This window comes from Pogoniulus pusillus, chromosome 35 (genome assembly GCF_015220805.1).
Source record: "Pogoniulus pusillus isolate bPogPus1 chromosome 35, bPogPus1.pri, whole genome shotgun sequence".
Taxonomy (NCBI): Eukaryota; Metazoa; Chordata; class Aves; order Piciformes; family Lybiidae; genus Pogoniulus; species Pogoniulus pusillus.
This window is the reverse complement of record NC_087298.1, coordinates 6834660-6854914: the sequence shown is the minus strand read 5'-3', so window position 1 is coordinate 6854914 and position 20255 is coordinate 6834660. Positions and strand designations below refer to the sequence as shown.

General features: G+C 46.6%; 1 protein-coding gene across 1 annotated transcript in view; it reads right to left on the bottom strand.

The window, feature by feature from the left end:
- LOC135190255 (collagen alpha-1(XXVII) chain-like) overlaps positions 1–20255 on the bottom strand; it is a 170223-nt gene that overhangs the window by 105194 nt on the left and 44774 nt on the right. The window contains 6 exon segments of the mRNA XM_064171406.1: positions 6753–6797; positions 8000–8053; positions 10911–10955; positions 13324–13377; positions 14283–14327; positions 19478–19531. Coding sequence (XP_064027476.1) covers positions 6753–6797; positions 8000–8053; positions 10911–10955; positions 13324–13377; positions 14283–14327; positions 19478–19531 — 297 coding nt within the window.

The following is a 20255-nucleotide window of genomic DNA, read 5'->3' as shown; positions in this document are numbered from 1 at the left end:
CTGCAGGTCTGTTCCTTTGCCACCCAAAAGGGAGGTTTGCTCTCTCTCCCCAGGAGGCTTCACAGTTCTGTGTCACATCGTCTTTGGTCTAAGATTTCACGGAGTTCCTAATCACACCTCTGCCTGCAGCTGTGGGAGCACAGCCCTCCCGGGCAGCCCATGCATCCAAAGGCAGGCAAACGTCCCCTAAAGCCCTTTCAGCCAACATCACTGACATTAACTGACAGCCTCTCCACCCTCTTGCCCTTTTATGCCTGTGTATGCCTCTTCCTCAGTCTGGGGGGGCCTAACAGAGCGTAGGTTGCTCAGCCCCACTTAGCTAATGCTGAAGAGCATTGCATCTGCCCCCACCCCTCGTTATTTATGGCCCAGATTTCCAATCCAAGCAGCCTGCAATGTAAGAAAGGCAGGCAGCTTTGGTGATCAGAATATTTTCAGGCTCAAAAACGGTAGTGCTTTTTCCTTATATTGCTAATGAAAATAATTCTGAGGCTTGGATCTGATTTATGAATGAACACTTTCCTGAAGAGAGAAAGATGAGCTCCTGTTTAGGAGACTTTGGTTCAATTCTTCCTGAGTTTGGTTTTTTTTTTTTGAATGACAATGGACAAGCCACTTAGGGACATCCTTGGGAACAAAAGATCTCTGAGTTTGTTTCTTTTCTTTCAGTAGAAATGATGAGCTTTGGCACCTTTCAAACTCTTTTCTCTCTGCTTTCAAGCTCTTTGGTTTTCTCTCCCTGTAACAAATCAAATGTGTGCCAATATTGTCCACCTTGCCAGGTTATTTGGCTGATGGAATCATGAACATAGGAATGTGTTCTGATAGCAGAGTGATAAGTAACCATGCAAGAACCTCACCACAGAGATTTGGGAAACTCCAGACATGTGGAACACTTCTTGGGCCAAAAAAAGAGATGGCAACATTTGCTCTGGGCTTGTGCCTGCATTTCAGAGTGGTGAACCAAATCCAGAGGGGAAGAGGGATCAGCTGCCCAGTTTCAGTGTCCAACATAAGCATGAAGAAAAAAAAAAATCATCAACTGCTCAAAACAAATCTATTTAAAAATGTAAGTTAATAAAAACTATAGCAAAGAACTGACTCAGGTGGCTAACAGAAAAAAAATCAATTCACAGAACCACAGAATGGAAAATATTTTCAAAATCATTGAGTCCAATCATTAGTTTCACACTGACAAGTCCTTGACTAAACCAAATCCCTCAGCACATCTAATCACTGTGAATTGCTATGGTTGGAAAGGACCACCAGGATCATCCAGTCCAACCTTCATCCCAGCATCCTTCATCATTAGGTCATAGCCTCAAGTGCCACATCCACTCTCCTTTTAAACACCTCCAGGGATGGCAACTGCACCACCTCCCTGGGCAGCCCATTCCAGTGCTTGACCACCCGCTCAGAAAAGAACTTCCTCCCAACATCCAACCTAAACCTCCCCTAACACAACTTGAGGCCATTTCCTCTTGTCCTATCATCAGTAATTTGGGAGAAGAGACCAGCTCTCTTCATGGACTAAAACTCTCTCAGTAGCAGAGTTTGGTTGATTACTAATTCTCAAGACCTCCTCTTGCCTTTTCATGCAAACAGGTTGTCTAAAAGCATGGCTTGTGGGCACTGAACGGCCACCCAGTTGGGTGGGACACCACTTCAGTCCTACTTCCTTAGAAAATGTTCAATTGCAATCACAATATTTCTTTTAAATGTTTCTCTGAGAACTACAACTCCATCCTTTCTCACTCTTCTTTTTTTTTGCTTAGGTTAAGAGGATCTCAGGTACAAGAGAGACATAGCTGGACCTTTAACAGTCCTTGTTGAGCCATGATGCTCAGTTCTGTAGGTGAGAGCTCTTGGGGTGTATGTCTGTGCCATGATACTGATGAGAAAAGGCAGATGAGCTGCCACTTTGCAGCGCCAGTGAGCTCACATGAGTCAGCTGGAGTTTGGCAATCACTTGTTAAAGAAGAGGTACTTGAAATGCAGTTATCTGTCTCTCAAATCACAACTTGTGTGGTGCAGGAGACTCTCGCTTGGTTCACTGCAAATGCAAGGAAGGAGCTCAGCTGTATCCAAAGCAGAGAAAAGATTGGAGCAAGAATAGAGAAGCTGTTTATCATCTCAGTCTCTAGGGAGAGGAGCAAAATTTATTTTCTCAGTAATTTGTGGTTATGCCAGCCTTGCCAGACACATGGCAAAACATCTCCCCCATTGTTTGCATGGACAACAGCTGAGCTTGAGCAACTTGGCAAAGCCCCGCGTGCTTACTACGCTCTCCACCAAGTTATCTTAACCACATATCAAAAGGCTGGGGGAAGCTGTAAAATGAAACCTTCCCATCCCAAAGGCAGCCCTGTCTTTGGTCTCTGGTGTCTTCCACAAGGTAATGTCTTTTCACACCATGCCACAGCCTACCCATGCTGCTGGGCAGTGCAGGGGTATCACAGGCACTTCTAATGACTTAACAGAGGAAGGAAAAAGAATACTTTGAGACTTGGTGTTCACTGGAGGCAGCAGTCAATAAACAACTTTGTGAGTTAACATGGAAGAAGACAGCAGACATGAAAAACAGCCTGGCAAGAAGGCCCTGCTGTGTTCCACGCTGCGAGCTGGCACAGGGGACCCTGTCTGTGGTCAGCTCGTGGAGAGCGATGCCAGATTCGGCAGCTTGCCACCAGGCTGATGCTCACAGCAAGTGCTGAGGCTACGTTAGAGTGGCTGCCAGATCGCTGCTGGCTCTCACAATCTCCATGCTGTGGTTGACAGGCAGAGGGAAGGAAGGCTTCTGAACTCACCTAGGCACTGCACTCTAATACTTGTCCCCACGCCCCCTTCTTGACATCTGTGCAGTAATCCTTAGTATTTACATGCCAAGTTTCAGCTGCTAAGCTGAAAGGTGAGCTGAGTGTGTAATCCATGTTTCACATTCAGTCAAGAGTGGCTAAGCAGCTTGTCTGATGTGGCATGCCAGAGAGAAATCAGGTCACATAGCCTCTTCCTCCTCTTATTCATTCACCAAGCAATGCAGCATCTCTCCACTTTGCCTTGGCAGTCTCCAGCTGTTCTCACAGGCAGAGATGTCAGCCTTCCTGGCCATGCATCCTGAGTGCCAACCATCCCTTTATGCCTGCTACTTACATGGTCTACTCCACCTGTCAAGCTATCACCTCAGAGCAGCATGTTGGTGCTCGCCAAAGGCTGTGCAGAGCCTGAAGACAAAGCCTACGCTGTCAGGAGGTGTTTGCCTCTCTGGCCTGAGGTTGGCACCCAAGAGATGGTGGGACACAGCTGTGTATTGCTTACAGCTACAGGAAGACCAAAGACATGAGCACAGTACTGAGGAGCACAGCTGGAGAGGCTGGGAAGCCCAAATGCCTACTTGCGGTATTAATGATTTGCTTACACTATTGTACGTCTAAACCTTCCAGCCCTGGGGATGGTCTGATCCAGTGCTGATTTGTAATCCAAACTGATGGACTCTTTGGGCCAGGGCTTTTCTTTCATGAGGTGTTCACTTGGTACCTGACACAGCGAGGCTTTGAGTGCTGCTAAGCTCCAGGCATGGAACCAGCAGCACCAACAGCTTGTCAGAAAAATATAAGGAAACCTCAGTTATGTTTGGCTAAGCTGTGAATAGACCTCAGACAAACCCAAGAATTACCAAGTATGTCTTGGAACTAAACTTTGCTCCTTCCTTTTTATCTCTTTTAAAATATTGCTACTAACAACACACATTGTATGCAAAAAATCAGGCACAAGAGCTGGTGCAGCATTGATACTCTACATGAAAAAAAGAGATACAAGCACAGATCAGTAATGAGAATGAACAAAACAGAACTCAGACTCCTTTGGAGATGTTTCCTGAATATGTCTATAAAATTAAGTTGCTTTCTCTAACAAGACTTGACTGCTGAAAACATTGCACTATTTGAAGCTTAACACAGTCTGCAGTGCAGACACTTCTGATTGTAGCCATCCATCTCCCACAGCATAAGGAGACTGTAGCACTTCCAGCTTTGTGCTTCTGGAGTGATGGCTAACTGTATCTCCTCTGCCTGCAGGTTATCTCCCTGGGGAACAGCACATCCCCTTTCAGAGGATGAAGCAGGACCAGGACATTGCCTATACATGCCAAGGTGGAGGATAGCAACAGCTCCTGTCAGTCCTTCCTTACCCCCAGCACAGTGCAGACCACAGCCCTGCTGCCCTCACAGCAGTGGGGGCTTTTCTAATCCTCTCGTTTATACTTTCTGCCAGCTGCTTAACTGAACACTAAAAATCCACAACCCCCCTGTAAGAAGCTGCTCTTTTCAGTCACTGCATCGGCAAGGCTGAAGATTTAAGCAACCAGCTTAAACCAGCACTTCAGCTTCAGGCCTCCAGTCTACCTTCTAAACCAGGCAGCAGATCCAGAGACTTACAGCCCCGTGTTATTTCAGTCTCCCTAAAGCACAGTGCACAGTGCTTTAATCACAACTCTCTCTCAGCCCACCCCCAACCCTCTCCTTGCTCAAGAGGTCTCCAGGATCCACATGTTAGGAATGCCCTTGCCTCCTGCACTGCTGGGGCTCTGCAGGAAGAGCAGAGTGGGAGGTGGAGTCAGCTCCTTCCACGACAGACTCACCATGTCCCTCACAGCTCTGTGAAACTTAACTTCCCTGGAAGGCTTTCAAGATCTGACTCATGTCCAGCTCTTCTATTTTAATCGTTCCCTCTTACATCATTCTCAGAGGCCCACAGAGTCACATGCAAACTCCCCCAGTCCACTGCTCCCCTTCTGCCCAGCACTTAATCTGTTGCCTACTCTCATCCCAAACAAAACTAAGTAAAGAAATCCATTTGATACCAACTTCTCTGCTCTGCACAGTATTTTCCAGCTTTGGGTGGCAGCTTCCAAGAGCTCTCCTTTGCAATGACGACACTGAAACAGAAGAGCAGTGGTAGCCACACCAGCAAACCCAGCAATACAAGAGACCAGGAAAACCACAGCAGGCTCACTCACACTGGCAACCAGCCTGGGAGATAAGTGCTGGGAAGGGACCAAGTCAGCTGGATCCTACTTTCCATTCTCCCAGTGACTTCCTGAATCACTCTGGGTGTCACTTAATCTTTTTGTTCACGCCGGGAAGCACAAACCATCAACATCAGCCCACTCAAGATCTCTTATTAAACCTGATAGCATGCAACGGGGAGGGAGCCAAAACCCTCTGAAAGAGCTGAGCAGAACCAAGGTGCTGATGTGCAGCCCTTTAATCCCTTCTCTAGATCCCAGCCGAGAGAGATTCCCTGCTGATCTCAGGGGAGCCCCTTCTTTGTAACAGTGACCGCCAGGAGAAAACTCTTGCCTGGAAGATTACAAACCCTAGCCAAAGAACAGCTGGAACGCTTGGAGCCTCCAGCCTGCTCTGTGCAGAAACAAGGCAGAGAGCAGAAAGCCTGCACCTAACGACTGTTGCTTTGTTTGTTTGACTCTGGTCAATGACTCATCCTTGCAGCCACTGGGTCTCTGCAATTATTCATCACAGAAGGTACTGGTGCAACCAGTGCCATACATAACTATAGGATCTGCTACAGATTTCCATTGCTGCCCCCTCAAAACCCCTCTCTCTCCCCCCTCCATTCCAGGGAGAGAAGAGCAGGCAGCTGGGATGAATGTGGCACTGTTGGGACGTTTGCATGGCTATGGCTGTGAGAACAGCAGCGAGCAGTAGGCGTGGGACTCCTGGAAAGCAGGCGTTCGCAGGCGAGGGTGACAAGGAGAGCACTGGATGATTCCGTGTGTGGGTGAGTGGACATTTTGCAAGGAGCATGTGAGTGCAATGATGTCAGGAGGTAGACTCAGGCTAACATGACGGGCAAGGTGCAAAGGCAACAAGACAGCGCAGAGCACAAATGTGCTTGATCTGTTCTCTCCTCTGACTCCTGGAGCCAAAGACTTTCTACCTTTTGCTGAAGGCAACAGGAAGAACCTCTTGGAAGAAGTTTTCTTTCTGTCCTTTACCTGTTTCCTCAACTCCTTCCAGTACTTTCCCCACCTGCTGTTATTTTGCTTTTTGCTACGGTCAGCACAAATCCCTTTCTTCTTATTCACAACTCTCACAGTTTCCACCTTGTTTTCAGCCCTACCTGCAAATACCTCTTTCTCCTGGCCAAGCTCTCAAGTCTCCTTGCTCCTCAAACATGTCTTCATCTGATCTGTGTCTGCTTTAACTCTGTGCCACCACCAAGGACAAGAATGTTTCTATACAAAAGTGCACTTGCATATTGAAATAGGATGGAGAGAATCACAGCAAGGCAGGAAATGTGATGGGACTGGTGAGGGCACAGAGCAGTGGAAGGAACACCAAGTGCAGACACCTGGGGTGCAGAAATCATGGTGGAGAATTAAAAACTGCTTTCAGGTAAGAGGCTGGAGGATAGAGTGGAAGGCTTTGCAGAAGAGCATCTGAAAAGTGTAAGATCCAAGGAGAATCTGAAAAGTGTAAGATCCAAGGGAGAGTGGAGACAGGGAAGAAAGGAACAAAAATGCCTGTGAAGTGAGCAGGGCATGGAAGAAAGGAAGAAAACAATATTTGTATCTTCAATTTTCTTCCCACTTGAGAAAAGAGACATGGAAAGGCTTGTTTGATCTCCCCATTTAGTTCCCATTAGAGGATATGAAGGGACTCAGCCGACAGCCAGAAGTTTTGTTTCCAGTTTCACTCAACAAGGTCTGCATAATAGACGAGGAAAAACTTTACCGGCCTACCCATCTTGCCCCTCTTCCCAGGAACTCCAGGGATCCCCTGCAAGGAAAACACACAGAGAGAAAAAATAATAGGTCTGGTTGAGAAAGCAAACAGCCAAGCAACAAAACAAAACCGGAGGAGAAAGGGGAATGCAGAACAGGCTAATGACTACGGCATTGTTTGGGAATCAAAATGTCAGCTACTAGCAGTCAGCTGTGAGAGCAGAAGACAATTAACCTTCACCCACTAACTATGGCCCTCCCCGAGGAGGACACACGCAGGCAGCATCCACACCCAGGGCAGCAGGCTGCTTAGCAGGAGCAGTCATTAAGCTACTGGTCTGGAAGCGAATGAAGGCCACTGCCGAGGCACTCGCTGGAGAACTCATGTTTATGTTTCTTATTTAGTTATACAAGCATTAAATCAGCGACTGCAGAGCGCAGGGCAGTCCCCTTCCAGGCAGGCACACACACACTCACTCACTCCCACATGCTCCTGGGGCCTCGATCATTTCTGGACCTTGCATTTGAGGGAGAAAAAAGTGGAACCAAAGTCTTCATCTCACAGTGACCTTCCTTGCGGAGGGAAGAAGGGATCCCTGGATGGGTAGAGATCAGGTAGGTGGGGGACATGGAGAAGAAGAGCAAAAATAGGAAAGGAGGTCCTGCAAAGCTCTGAACATATGAGTTTGGAGAAGGCACAATCAAAGGAATGGGAGGAAGGGAGGACACATGGGAACAGCAGTCACAGCTGCCCATCCACAAACCCCAGTCTTGACTTCCCAAATCAAAGCAAATGAAAGGAAAGCTGTTGTCAGAAAGACCCAGGCATTGATCCTTCCAAGAGTCAAGCTCTTTCCAGGCATGTCCAGTGTGGACACCCAAAATATTGGGACACTGTGGCTGGGATGTCATTCCTGTAAGAGCAGGGAATTTCCAGGTATGTGCAGCACCCCACTAAGAACTAGTAAGGGGGAGGAGGAAGGCAAAATTCTAAGTGAAGGAAGATACAGGAAAACTCCTCTCTACTCAACATTGAGGTCTGAGGATCCCATCTGAAGTTAGGTTTTCCTGATCTGAATGTGAACTTCCTACAGGGACACAGGTCTTCATGCAAGAGCAGGAGTAGGCTAAAGAAGGCATGGCTAAACACAAGGCATCCTTTCCTCTTTTCAGGAGCAAGGGATACAGAAGGTTACAAAAGGCTCTGTAGAACTGCATTCAAGCAATATACCAAGGCTTTCTTCATAAAATACTCACTCGTTCTCCATCAGCCCCTGGGAGACCAAACAATCCTGGGAGACCAATATACCCCTAAAGAAAAGAGGAAAGAAGCAGTCAAACACACTTCTCCTTTGTCAGCCAGTCAGTTTGCCTTGCCTGAAGAGCAGAGCATCCTCCAGCGTTGGTCAATGGCAGACGTGATGAAATAAACCTTGAGGCAAGTGTATATGCCCATGGACTGCATGGTGCTGGCTTCCACGATGTAGTCCAAGGGCACATACCCTCACACCAGGGATCATGAGGACTCCAGGCAGGAAGAGGCCAGCAAGAAGAAACCTTACCTGGGCTGGCTCTAAGTGTACCTGAAGGAAATGGAGCTTGGTTCAAGGTTAGCAAAAGTAATCCAGGTTCCTACACCTCCTTTCGTGTCTCCAAGGGCTCTTTGCCTGCCTTTCACACTCATTCTCCACTGTGTTGTGAGAATGTCCTGTTGCATCAAGCCCCTTTTGCTTGTCTTACACCACATGGTGGTCACACAGCCAGCCCCTTCTCATGCAAACACCTCTCCTTGGCACACAATGGTGCCGTGCACCCTGCTGCTGAGAGAGGAGCAAGTCCATAACGGTTCTGCCTGAAGCCTTTACCTGCAGATCCTGTTGCACTATCAAAACCTCTTGCAAACCTTTTATCAACCTGAGCACCAAGGGCTTGGTGAGGCAGGGAGAGGCTGAAAGTGCCATTTCACAGGCTCTTTGGATCCAGTGTATGAGGCTCAAAATGTACATGCAGAGACAGCTGTAAAGAAGCTTTCTTTACACCAATGTATTTCACAAACTCAACAGCAGGCAGCACATTCTCAAGGATGCTCTACATCCTTGAGAGCCTGCTCAGATAAGACATGCTGCATAAAACACCATCTTTTCCTTTGTTGAAGCCTTGTGTTTAATTCTCTTTGCTCAGTGGTTAGGACAGAGTTACCTTGTGTGCTGGTCCTTTGCAGAGGACTAAACTGTGCCAAACAGGCAGAATCAAAAGGAAGTGAATTTCAGCAGGGGGCCCCCTCAGTGGCACCTCACTGTTACAAGAGCCAAGTGTTAACACCGATTTTCTCTCATCTTGCTTTCTCCATCATCACTAAATGTCTTACTGTCAAGCCCACCAACGTTTTTCACCAGTCCATCACTCTCTTTAGGGATAATTCCCAGCCTGGAAACATGACTACATTAAACCCATGCTGTCTGCTTTTGCCTCCTGAACCCCATGACAAACCATGTAACTTCTGAGCTACTTCCTGTAGAAGAAAAATATAGAGGTGGGGTGTGAAGAAAAGTCCAGAGGTGGCTCCCTCAATCCACAAGGTGCAGATAGCACAGGATGACAGGATGTTAGGGGTTGGAAGGGACCCAAGGAGATCATCAAGTCCAATCCCCCTACCAGAGCAGGACCATACAATCCAGCTCAGGTCACAGAGGAACACATCCAGGCAGGTCTTGAAAGGCTCCAGAGAAGGAGACTCCACAACCTCTGTGGGCAGCCTCTTCCAGTGCTCTGTGACCCTTACAGTAAATATGTTCTCCCTTGTGTTGAGGTGGAACCTCCTGTGCTGCAGCTTCCACCCACTGCTCCTTGTCCTATCTCAGAGAGCACTGAGCAGAGCCTGTCCCCACCTTCTGACCCCCAGCCTACAGATATTTATAAACATTGATTAAATCCCCTCTCAGTCTTCTCTACTCCAGACTAAAAAGCCCCAGGTCCTTTATCCTCTCCTCCTCAGGCAGTGCTCCAGTTCCCTCATCATCCTCTAGCTGGACCCTCTCCAGGAGATCTCTGTCCTTCAGGCAGTACTCAAGATGAGGTCTCACCAGGGCAGAGTAGAGGGGGAGGAGAACCTCCCTTGATCTCTGAAGATGTCTCACCTTAGCAACTAACTCTGCATGACTGCATTGGATTGGAGAAATGGTTTTCTTGGGCAGCTGTAAATATTTCAGTCCTCAGCACTCAGGACTGCAAAAAGTGGGAAATAATTTTATGTTCTGCACATACACCACAGGACAATTCCAGGAGGTCCTGGTTAGGCCAGTCAAACAGTCACCCCAGGGCAAACTTCATCACTTGCAGAAGGGAGGTGAGCAGGCCTGTGCTACCTCAACCTTCCTCTCTCTCCTGCAGGACACCGAATGTGCCATCTCCCTTCCCAGCTCAGGAGTACTGCGAGCTACAGGGTCAGTGTTTGTTTGTTCCTTGCAGTTTTCCTAGTGATGAAAGCCAGCTGGTTGGGTTTACAGGGAAAGTATCACATGTTGGAGAAATGGGGGATTTTATTGGCTCTGAATCTTATTGTGAATTTATAATTGCAGGAAAAGAACAAACTGTGATTAACAAGAGCCCTCGCTGGTGAAAAATAACAATCCTCTGCAGTGAGAATGAGCCTCCAGCAATTCAGTTTGGTGAGAAAACCCAGGCAGAACAGAGATATTAATGTTTGTATTTGCACATGGCTTCAAGATGCTGGCTTGCTGTTCTGCATAATATAAATCACTCCCAAAGCCAGGACTGTGCCCAAATGAGCCCATATTCAGCGTGGCTGAAGACTGCTGAACCACACTTAGTGGAACTAAAGAGGCCTTTGGGAGATGGAGCTTGCAGTAAGCTCAGATTTTGGTCTTTGGTAGGAATTTGTGAGCTAGTCTTTCCTCTCCTGCAACGTGAGCTCTGAAGGGGTTGACCTTCTATCAACAGCACTATTGGTGAACTTTGATCTTGGCGCATTCCACATTTAATTGTAAAAGTTTGGTAGTGTTTCAGCTAACAAGTGGTGCACAGCTCAACTCCCCTGAACCCAACACAGGAAAGCAACTAGCCTCAGGACTGCAAAATTAGGCACAAAGTTCCTGGAGAAGACTATGGTAAAAACAAGCAGAGAAAAGCCAAACAAAAGGCTACTTACCCGAGTGCCTTTTGGACCAGCTTCCCCTATGGGGCCAGGTAAACCCTAGAGCAAAGCCAAAAACAAAGACAAATGTGGACAGGCTTTCACTCAAGCTAGCGAGCAGTGCCAAATCCCCAGCACTGTCCCCGAGTGGTTTCAGTGCCGAGTCCAAGGCGTATCAACAAAGGAGAAAAAAAGGACAAAATGATACAAATAACAAATCTCCCTTTGTTGGGCAGCTGGCACTCTGCAGAACCTGAGACTGCTGCACGTAGTGAGCCTTCCCTGGGGCTGAAGTAGAGATTTCTGATCAGAAAGCCCCAAAAGGGTACTGCAGCAGGGTGCAGGGGGTTGTGTTACACTTCAGATGCGATGGACAGTGATGCTCTGTACCCAACAGCTCTTGGTTCATTTTCCTGCCCAGCTGAACACAAGCATAGCAGATGACAAATGTACTTCAATCCTCGTTTAGGGAGCACAAGTGGACCCTGATGCAGTGAGAAAGTGCGTCTAATTTCTACAGCCTACAAAGCCACTCAGCAGTGCAGATACTGCAGTATCTATCTCAAACTCTTTCCAGCATCAACAGCTATGGAAAGAATTGAAAAAGCATTCCCCATTTCACTTCCATGCTTATTTCTGCTTACTAAAGGTATTGTGAAAAAGAGCCCTGTAAAACTGCATCATGAATTTTACATGTTTATTGTCTTCTAGCAAGTTCCCAGGTCGATTTTGTCTAGTTCCAAATGTAGTTGAGTGTTTTTGGAAAGGGAGATTATAAAGAAAGGCTAAATTGGTGTTTTCTGTAGCTGGCAGCACTGCACATGCACCCTGGGATCTGAAAGTCAGGTTGTGCTCTTCCCTGACTCATGCATCATTGCCGAAGATTTCAGCCGTTGGGGTGAAGTTAAGAATTCTGCTTGTGATGCACAATCAAACCAGAGCCAAGTTCTCTCTCCCGTCGTGCTGCAGAGCCAGCACAGCTGACAGGAGTAACAAGTAGTAAAATCTCAGCGAAGTAAACAGCTCTGATGCTGGATACACGCAGCCCCCAGAGGCGCTGAAGAAAGCTGCCTTTAAATCCTGACCCAAATCACATTGTAAGAAAGCACTTTTGTTCTCGGTATGCCGAGGGCAAAGATTTCCCTCTGCTTATCTGATGGGCAGCACTCTGCTGGGAATTGCTGCACAGCCTTCTTTAGCCTTGTATGTCCAACAGAGCTTGGGCCTCTGTGTTAGTCACCTCACACACATCCATACCTGAGAGGTTCTCTGATGTGCAGATCTCTAAGAGCCTTTCAGAGCATGAATGGAGCATTTAGTCAGGTGCATAAAGCTCTCATCTAGCATCTGCACTCTCCAGCGTGCTAAGCAAGGTGTCCACTTGATTTTCAGCTTAAAGTGGATCAGTCATTCTTGATAGTCTGAAGGAGGGGGATGCAGACATGTTCTGCACATCTAGCTCATGTTTAGTCCAATGACCTGTGCTTCTGGGTAAGAACTTGCATATGAACTCAGACAAGTCTGAGAGTGCCTGGGCTCTTTGACATCTGTCTAGCCCCTCAGGTATGTACTTAAAGAGAAAGATGATGAAACACAACATTGCTCTGCCTAGCTTAGAATCATAGAATCAACCAGGTTGGAAAAGACTTCTAAGATCATCCAGTCCAACCTATCACCCACCCCTGTCCAACCACCACGAGCTCATTTCACATCAGAACTTTACAAAGGCCCTTCAACAGATTCCATTTAGTGTCTTATAAATCTTCTCTTTTCATTTTCTTCCTACTACTCAGCCTCTTACATCAGTAAGACAATAAAGAGTCCAGTCTCGATCCATCTCTCTTTGCACACTTCTTCATTCCTGAAGTTTCTCTTGTTTGAAAACAAAGACTTGATTTGCTTTAATCATCTTTGCTTTTGCAGCTGCAGATAATGTTTTTGCACATAGCTGTGGTCCATGCATGTTCTATGTGCATAGCTATATGATTATGCTAGTGAAATGTACTAGTGAGAACTTGTGTAAGTATTTTCTTTCACTAGTACACTTTCTTTCTGTCCCAGGTTTCTAACATGCTCAACATTAAGTGGAATTTGTGCCTGAAAGTTTGCAGGTATGCTTCTCTGCAGTGCTTTTTAGTTATTATTGTTTTCCTCTTTGCCTCCTGTCATTACATTGAAGGAAAAGATTGGTCAGCTTTTGCTGCAGAAATTGAAGTTTTATCTATCTGTAGGTGTAAAACATTTCCCAACAAGCTTAATGTCCCCCAGAGCTGAAAGCCAGTGACATTGATACAAGATCTTGGATGGGGAAAAGGGAAAATATCCAAACACATTCTAGAGGTCTGCGCTGTCTGTAGTGGGGCATGTATTTAGCTACCTGCACACCCAAATCCCTAGTCTGTGCACAGCACGATGAGATTTACTGCACCTGCCTGCCAGGATAACCTTTGGCACCTGGGCTTCCATCTGGTCCTCGTTGGCCCTTTGGAAAGAGAAAAGAGGCACAGTAGGTAAAGTGAATGTCACACTTGGGAGAGCTTTTTAGCTGCTTCATTCTTTAAGATGGAGGGAAAGGAGGATGGAATGGATTAACCAGGAGCAATATAGAGAGGAAGGCAATATTAAGGGTGGACAGCAGAATAAATAAATGAGGGGGGGAACACACAGAAGTCGAGTCAATAAGATCCCTGCATTAAGAAAGTGTTGCAACTTCTCTTTCTCCCTCCATCTGCAGAGAAAGCAGCAGATAGCTTGAAACAAGGAGGCTAAGAGAAGGTGTAAGGCTGCGTGTATGTCTGGCATATGGAACCGTTTTACTGGTGGAGAACCACTGCCAAAATTCTTCAGAACTAAATGGATTCATGTATAATATCCTTTAACATCATTGCTAACAGGGCCTGCTATTCATTGCCTTTTTTCCCCCCCTGAACTGCAAACATCAGACTTAACCAAATAAAAGGCAGGGGGAGAAAAAGGGAGAGGGGGAGTGGGACGGGGGAGGGAGTTTCATGTTAGTACTTAATACACTGTAGTTAGTAAACTCCAGGTGAAATGAATGTGGAAGGAAGAATAAAGGGGGAGTAGGGCAAGGTGGTTATTTCTTCCACCACATAAACTTAACATGCTTGGGCAATAAAAATTAGCAATTAAATTTAGAAACTCCAGGACAGTCTCCTCCCACCAAGCTGCTGATGCTTGGTCAGTGTGTGTGCAAGGCTGCCGGCAGCAGGAGAGCTCACTGCCCATCTCTGTGTGTGCCAAGCCTCCCCTGGCAGGAGAGGAGCTGGCTGTCCACACCAGGCAGGCTACACAGGATCCAAACCAGCATCAGAGTCTGCAAATCCTCCCCCTTTCAAACGTTCAGTGCTGGGAACTGGGAAGACTCACCTGGTCTCCAGGGTGACCTGGTGGTCCAGGGTAACCTTTATATCCCTGTTGAAGTAGGAAGAAAGAGACAAATAATAAGAAGAAAACCCTGAGTAATGAAATAACCTGGTTTGAATTTACAGGTGGGACTAGAGTTCTGAGGAGAGGCAGGCTCTTAGCTATGGGATATCCCTGCAGAATCACACCAGCTTTTATCATGTTGCTTTGTGCCTCCATCGCAAACCCTGCTGGGGTCTCGCCTAGTGGTTACCCGAGAAGGAACTTGCTCCATGAGTAAATGTGACAGTTCTATCCACACTCAGATCTGTCTCTGATCTACACACTTAACAAAGCTACCCTTAATCCTTAGGAAACCACAGGCTTGCATGGTGAAATGTTGGCTTTGGGCAAGTTGGAGAACTCCATGGGTCACATTTCAGAGCACTCACTTCTGCTTAGAATGCCACAGGAAACACCCAAATCACTATTTACTGTCATGGGAAACCTCAGGGGGGTTTTAGCTTGAATTTGTCCAGCTTCCATCTGTTCTAATCTAACTATTACAAGGTATAGAATCATAGAATTGTTGTGGTTTGAAGAGACCACTAAGACCATCAAGTCCAACCTCCAACCTGGCACCACGATGGCCCTAAAACCATGTCCCAAGAAAGACAAGATGCAGAATCCTTCATTATGCTTGCCTAAAATGGGGAGCAAGATGCCTCTTAACCTGCTCTTTTTCTGCTGAATGAGTTAGAAGTTTCTTAATCCAGTTTGCCTGCTGGCAAGTGTTGCAGGCTTCAAATCATTCTCACAGGTCTTTAACAATCCTCCTTCAGTTTTGCACTTGTTTTTTTTTTTTTTTTTTTTTTTTTTTGGGTTATTTTTGAGATTCAGATGCTGGAGCAGGACAAAGGTAGCCTGTTCCACTGCAGCATGTATTCTACCAGAGTTTGCTTCCTCCAGGATTTACCTTAAGCTCTCTTTGAAGGCAGTAAATTCTGGAAATGACAGGCACTTCACATCCACCACCCCCCCCACACCCTTTCCTTTATTATCTTGCTTCAGGTGTTTAAAACAAACTCATTTCCATCAAGTGGAATCAGAGCAGGTTAGGAGGTAAAATTCAGTCACAGAGGTGACTGTTCAGCTGAATGTTTTTGAAAGGCAGAAAAGGTAACTTGAAACAAATGGGGAGAGAAAATAAACAAGAATCAACCCTTGCAAAAATACTATAGAGATCATGAAGTGCTTTCAGGGTGGGTTGCAACTGCTCATTGCAACTCAGCCTCTGTTGCTCACCCTGTCCCCAGCCAGGGCTCCCAGCACACATCACCTGCCTGCAAAACTCACAGAGGAGCATCCCTTGCTCTGGAAGCCATAATAAAGCCCTTGCCAAACACTTGGCCTTTTGCTCCACTCACTAGATGAACCCAGGCCTGTTTCTGCTCCCAGGTCCACACCTCTGCTTAACAGCCTTTTTATTCTTCCCAGGGGCTATTCCAGAGCTACAGCCTAAGCCTTTGCTGGCAGAGGTAAGCAATGCTCTCAGCCATCCTGGCTACTGCCCGCTCCCCTCTGCATTCCTCCTTGCTCGTTAGTGCAGACACTTCGGCTTGGGAAGATGCTGATTCCCCTTTCACCAATTCTCTCCTCTCCAACCTTGCTGACATATCATGGCCCAAGCTTTAGATGAGATGCACCTCCTGAGAAAGTGGTGGCTGACCTGAAAGACCATTTGGCTACTGCCTGGCCCTTTTTTGAACCACTTCAAAGGTCCTTTCTCTGACTGCTGCTAGTACCTTTCAGTCAGCAGCTTACTGGAAAGGCCTTGGAGCTCCTGGAGCAGGACCAGCAGACAGGATTCCCTGCCCCTGTCCAAGAGTATGCCCCATGAGATATTCTCTCGCTTATCCTCTCCCTGGCTCTTTGGCAGAAGCTCAGCATCAGCAGAAAGGAGGGAGGATGCTCCACCCTGGTTAGGTGTCTGGCCTGAAGGTGAAGGCATGTTGTGAAGGTCTAGCCCCACCTGAATGTTCTGGCCAACCCTCCATGTCTTCCAGAGATAGCTGCCAACAAAACAGCCCTGGGTTCAGCATCTCCAGACGTGGCTTGAGATTTAGAATGGAGCCAGTGAGGCCTCTGCACAGCTATTCCAGCCACAGCCTGGAGCAGGAACTACCTTTGTGTCCAGACAGCTGGAGCACCTACTTCCATGGACACAAACACTTACAGATGTCTCTCTCCCTCCACTGATAAGAAGGAGGTACTTAGCTTGGCTGCTCCAAGCCATTCTACTCTGATTGGGTTCCTGCAGAACAGCTATTTCAAGCCTGCATTGCCCACCTAGAGCAGGTGGTTATATAGTAGCCCCTACAGGTGCTGAAGCTGAAGTTTGTGCCAGACACTGCACTGCTGCCTCTAACAGTAAGTGAATGGCACTTCAGTTAAATGCTTAGACATTCCACTACTGTTGCATCCTATTAAATATCCTCCTCATATATAGCAAGCTCTAGGAAGCTTTGGATATGTGTTTCTTCAGAGTGTGCTGCAATATTTCTGCCTCAGGTTAATTACAACGAGGAGAAACCAGAAAAGCTTGAGTGTGCTAAAGCTGGCTGCAATGTGAAAGTGTTTACCTGCTAAAACCTTCCTCAAATAGCACTAAAATGACAGGGCAGAGGGTATGAAAACAACTCTATTTGCTCTTTTATCCAGACACTTCCTGATGATTGCAGGCTGCTCAATACAAAGCACTGTGATTTAGAAAGGAAATTGCACTCCAGTGAAGGATTTACTCATCTGTGATGATATTTATAATCCCAGCTAGCCTAGCTAAAACTGGATCATCCTGCACTTTGGTAGGAAATGTGCAGATCTTCAGGGAAGGAGATCTGCATGGCAGGCTGGGTTTTGAAGCACTGAGCAGTGCCCAGCTCCGGCTTTACTCTTTCAGTGACTTCAACAAAGTTGTTTCTCTCTTCCTGTTGCTGTCTTCTACACTCATGCACTTTATTACAACCATTTTCTCCTCCACAGCACTTGATGCTGGGAGCAATGATGTGCTCTGCTGAGATGTATTTGCAAGGCAGCTGTAGTCTGCAGCCTGCTGCCAGAAGCCAAAGTCCTTGTAGGCACCAAAGGGGACAGTCAAGTCCTGCCACTGTTCCCAAGAACTGGTAGGCAAAAGCAACATTTGCTGTGTGGAGAGGAGAGGAATGAGATCTGCTGCATGAAAGACAGTTTCATATACTCATAGGTTGGTGCAAGCAAGATTACTTTGGTGCTGCTGAGATCAGCCTTCAAGCCTACAAAGAGCAAAACTCTGTTCACAAGGCAGGGGCTGTGGTGTGAGCCACGCTAGCCAGGGGCAGATGCTGCGTGGTTGTGGCTCCAGCTCATGCTGCTGAGCCAGTTGTTTCATTTAGTGAGAAAAGTATTTTGTTTCCTCTGGTGAAATATTTTGCCTATTTGAAAGTTTCTACAAGGTGTTTTCAGATCAAAGCCTTCTGAGCTCCTTTCACAGTCCCTCCATGGAGTGAGCAGGAGGGATGTCCATTTCCAAGGCATTGCTGTTTTCTGGTAGCCAAGATGTGTTGCACACCTTCAGCCAAACACCAGCATATTTTCACTGGGAGAATGCCAGCAGAGAATCCAGATTAAAAAGGAAATAAAAAATAGATTTTTTTTTCCAAACATTTCTCCAACATCTGCATTTTTTTTTTTTCTTACTGCAGGATGCTAATAAAAGCCAGGTTACACCAAACCCACTGCCAGAGCAGTGCTTCTGGGAGGTGGCATTTTAAAGCTGCACCAAAGGAAAAATCTCAGCATCCAACTAGCTCATTACTTGAAGAAACAGAAGCATACCCCTGCTGCTGCCCTGTCCTGGGGGAGCAGAGATCAGATGTGAAGGCCATGTGCTGGACACAGGAATGTTTGTTCAGTCTCCTATTCCTTCTCTGCTTTTTTCACTACGAGTCCTTGCACTCCTGACATTGCATTTTGCTGATCGTAACCACAAGGTTTTGTTTTATGAGCTGTTACAGCAAGAAAATGGGATTCTTTGCACCCTATTGGTTAGAACTTGTTTGTGACAGCAAAAGGTTGGCAATTAATCACTTGATTGCTCCTAGCTCCACACAGCACCCCAAGCCACACAGCACCCCAAGCATGACCAGTCTTGGGATGAATCCAGTCCCCTACCCTTGGCAGTTTTATTCCGATATAAAGCACACAACCAACAGTCAAGGAGAGGGAGGGTTTGTTTCAGCCTCCTCCACACCTTCTTTCTCTCCCCAGAGTCTTAAAGCATACCTGAGTAGGTGTTTGTGTGGAGCTAATTGGTCTGAGGAACAGTATACCTTCAACCACTCATTGACTGATGAAGTGATTGAAACAAGATGCTAAATTTAACTGTTCAGCTTAGTTATGTCAATATCGGCCTGCTGGGGAGCCGTGCTCACTGAGCCCAGCTCTCAAACAGCTCCTTGCAACAGGTCTAGCTTTCAAAAAACCAAACCAACCTACCAACACAACCTGGAAATGGAAAGTCAGCTGAAATGTCCTCGATCTGTGGAAGTTATGAGCTCACTGTATGGACTGCTGAGGTATTGCTGAGCAGACTTGAATGCAAGGCTCTGAGCACACGAACACTGCTGTCGCGTGAAGGCAAGAATGGATCTTGTGCTCTATCCCTATGTACCTTTTCCTAGGCATAGGTGTGCTGTTGGTGATGTTAATGATGTTGGAACATCAGCATGAAAGGAAATAAAGGAAAACCTGACTAGTGCTGTCAGTCTCCAGGAGTAACAGAGAGGGCACAGAGATATTTTGTTTGGAACATACTTTACCAGGAGGGACAATCACAGCTTCCTCAGCATTGCTAAGTCTGTTCTGAATCCAACCTTTGAATACTGATGCTGGTTGTGGATTCACTTAGTTAACACACTGGCTGAACCATATCTAATTTCAGCTTCCTAATAAAGACTTAGCCTCAGGGTGCTGTTCAGTGGGACAAAGAAAGAACAGAAACCTGGATCCAGAGTTTCATTTCATACTCTGACATAACCTTGCTGGTACAACCTTTCTACACCTGCAAATCAGGCATCAGATTCTTTTTCTTTTCCTGGGTGCAAGGACTTGTAGCTTGAGTTAGAGAAGAAACTTTCAGAACAAAAAGAGTGATCTAATTCATTAGAAAAGAATACTCTTACCTTCCTACCAGGTGGTCCAGGGAAGCCAGTCAAACCAGGTAAGCCCACATCTCCCTGCAGGAAGCAAGTAAGTGGAGTTAGTTTTCCCTATGCCCAGTGCACTCTCACTGCAATCAGTTTTGCTGACAGCAGGACCCAGCTATTAATATTTCTGATTCTACTTGCAACTCTTCAAAAACTGCCTGGGTGAGAAGTGTAGATTTAAACAGCATCTCTATTAACTGGCTTGTATAAATAATAAACCCAGTTAATTAATGACAGCTGCTGCATTTTGCCAGCAGAATGGATGCTTTTGTGCTGTGCAGTGATCTCATTCAGTCACATGTTTCCCTTGCCTTTCGATAGGCATTGCAATAGCCAGGGCAAGGAAATTTTGGCTTTTAGATGCAATAAGAACAATAAGCACCTCCTGCCAAACCCAAACCACTCTGGCCCAGCCCGTGGTTCCAGTGCTGATGGTACTGATGGGATAAATATTTAACCTGCCTATAGGCCACGGGTTGAACCTCTGCAGGCTGCTGGTGTGGGAGCAATTTTCAGTGGCCTGTCCTTTTGAGAAGGGATTGCATCACATCCCAGCTAGCGTGGCCAAATCATTGTAGGAACAGAGAAGTGCACTCCTCTGCAGCCTCCCTAATGTCCAATCCCTTTGCACAAGCACATTTTGGCCTCCTCTGATTAGGATCAAAACCCCCTCTAAGGTCTCTAACACTGTGCTGTGCCTGCTTACTGAAAATGCATTTGGAGTATCTAGCTTGAAAATTAGGCATCACTCCAA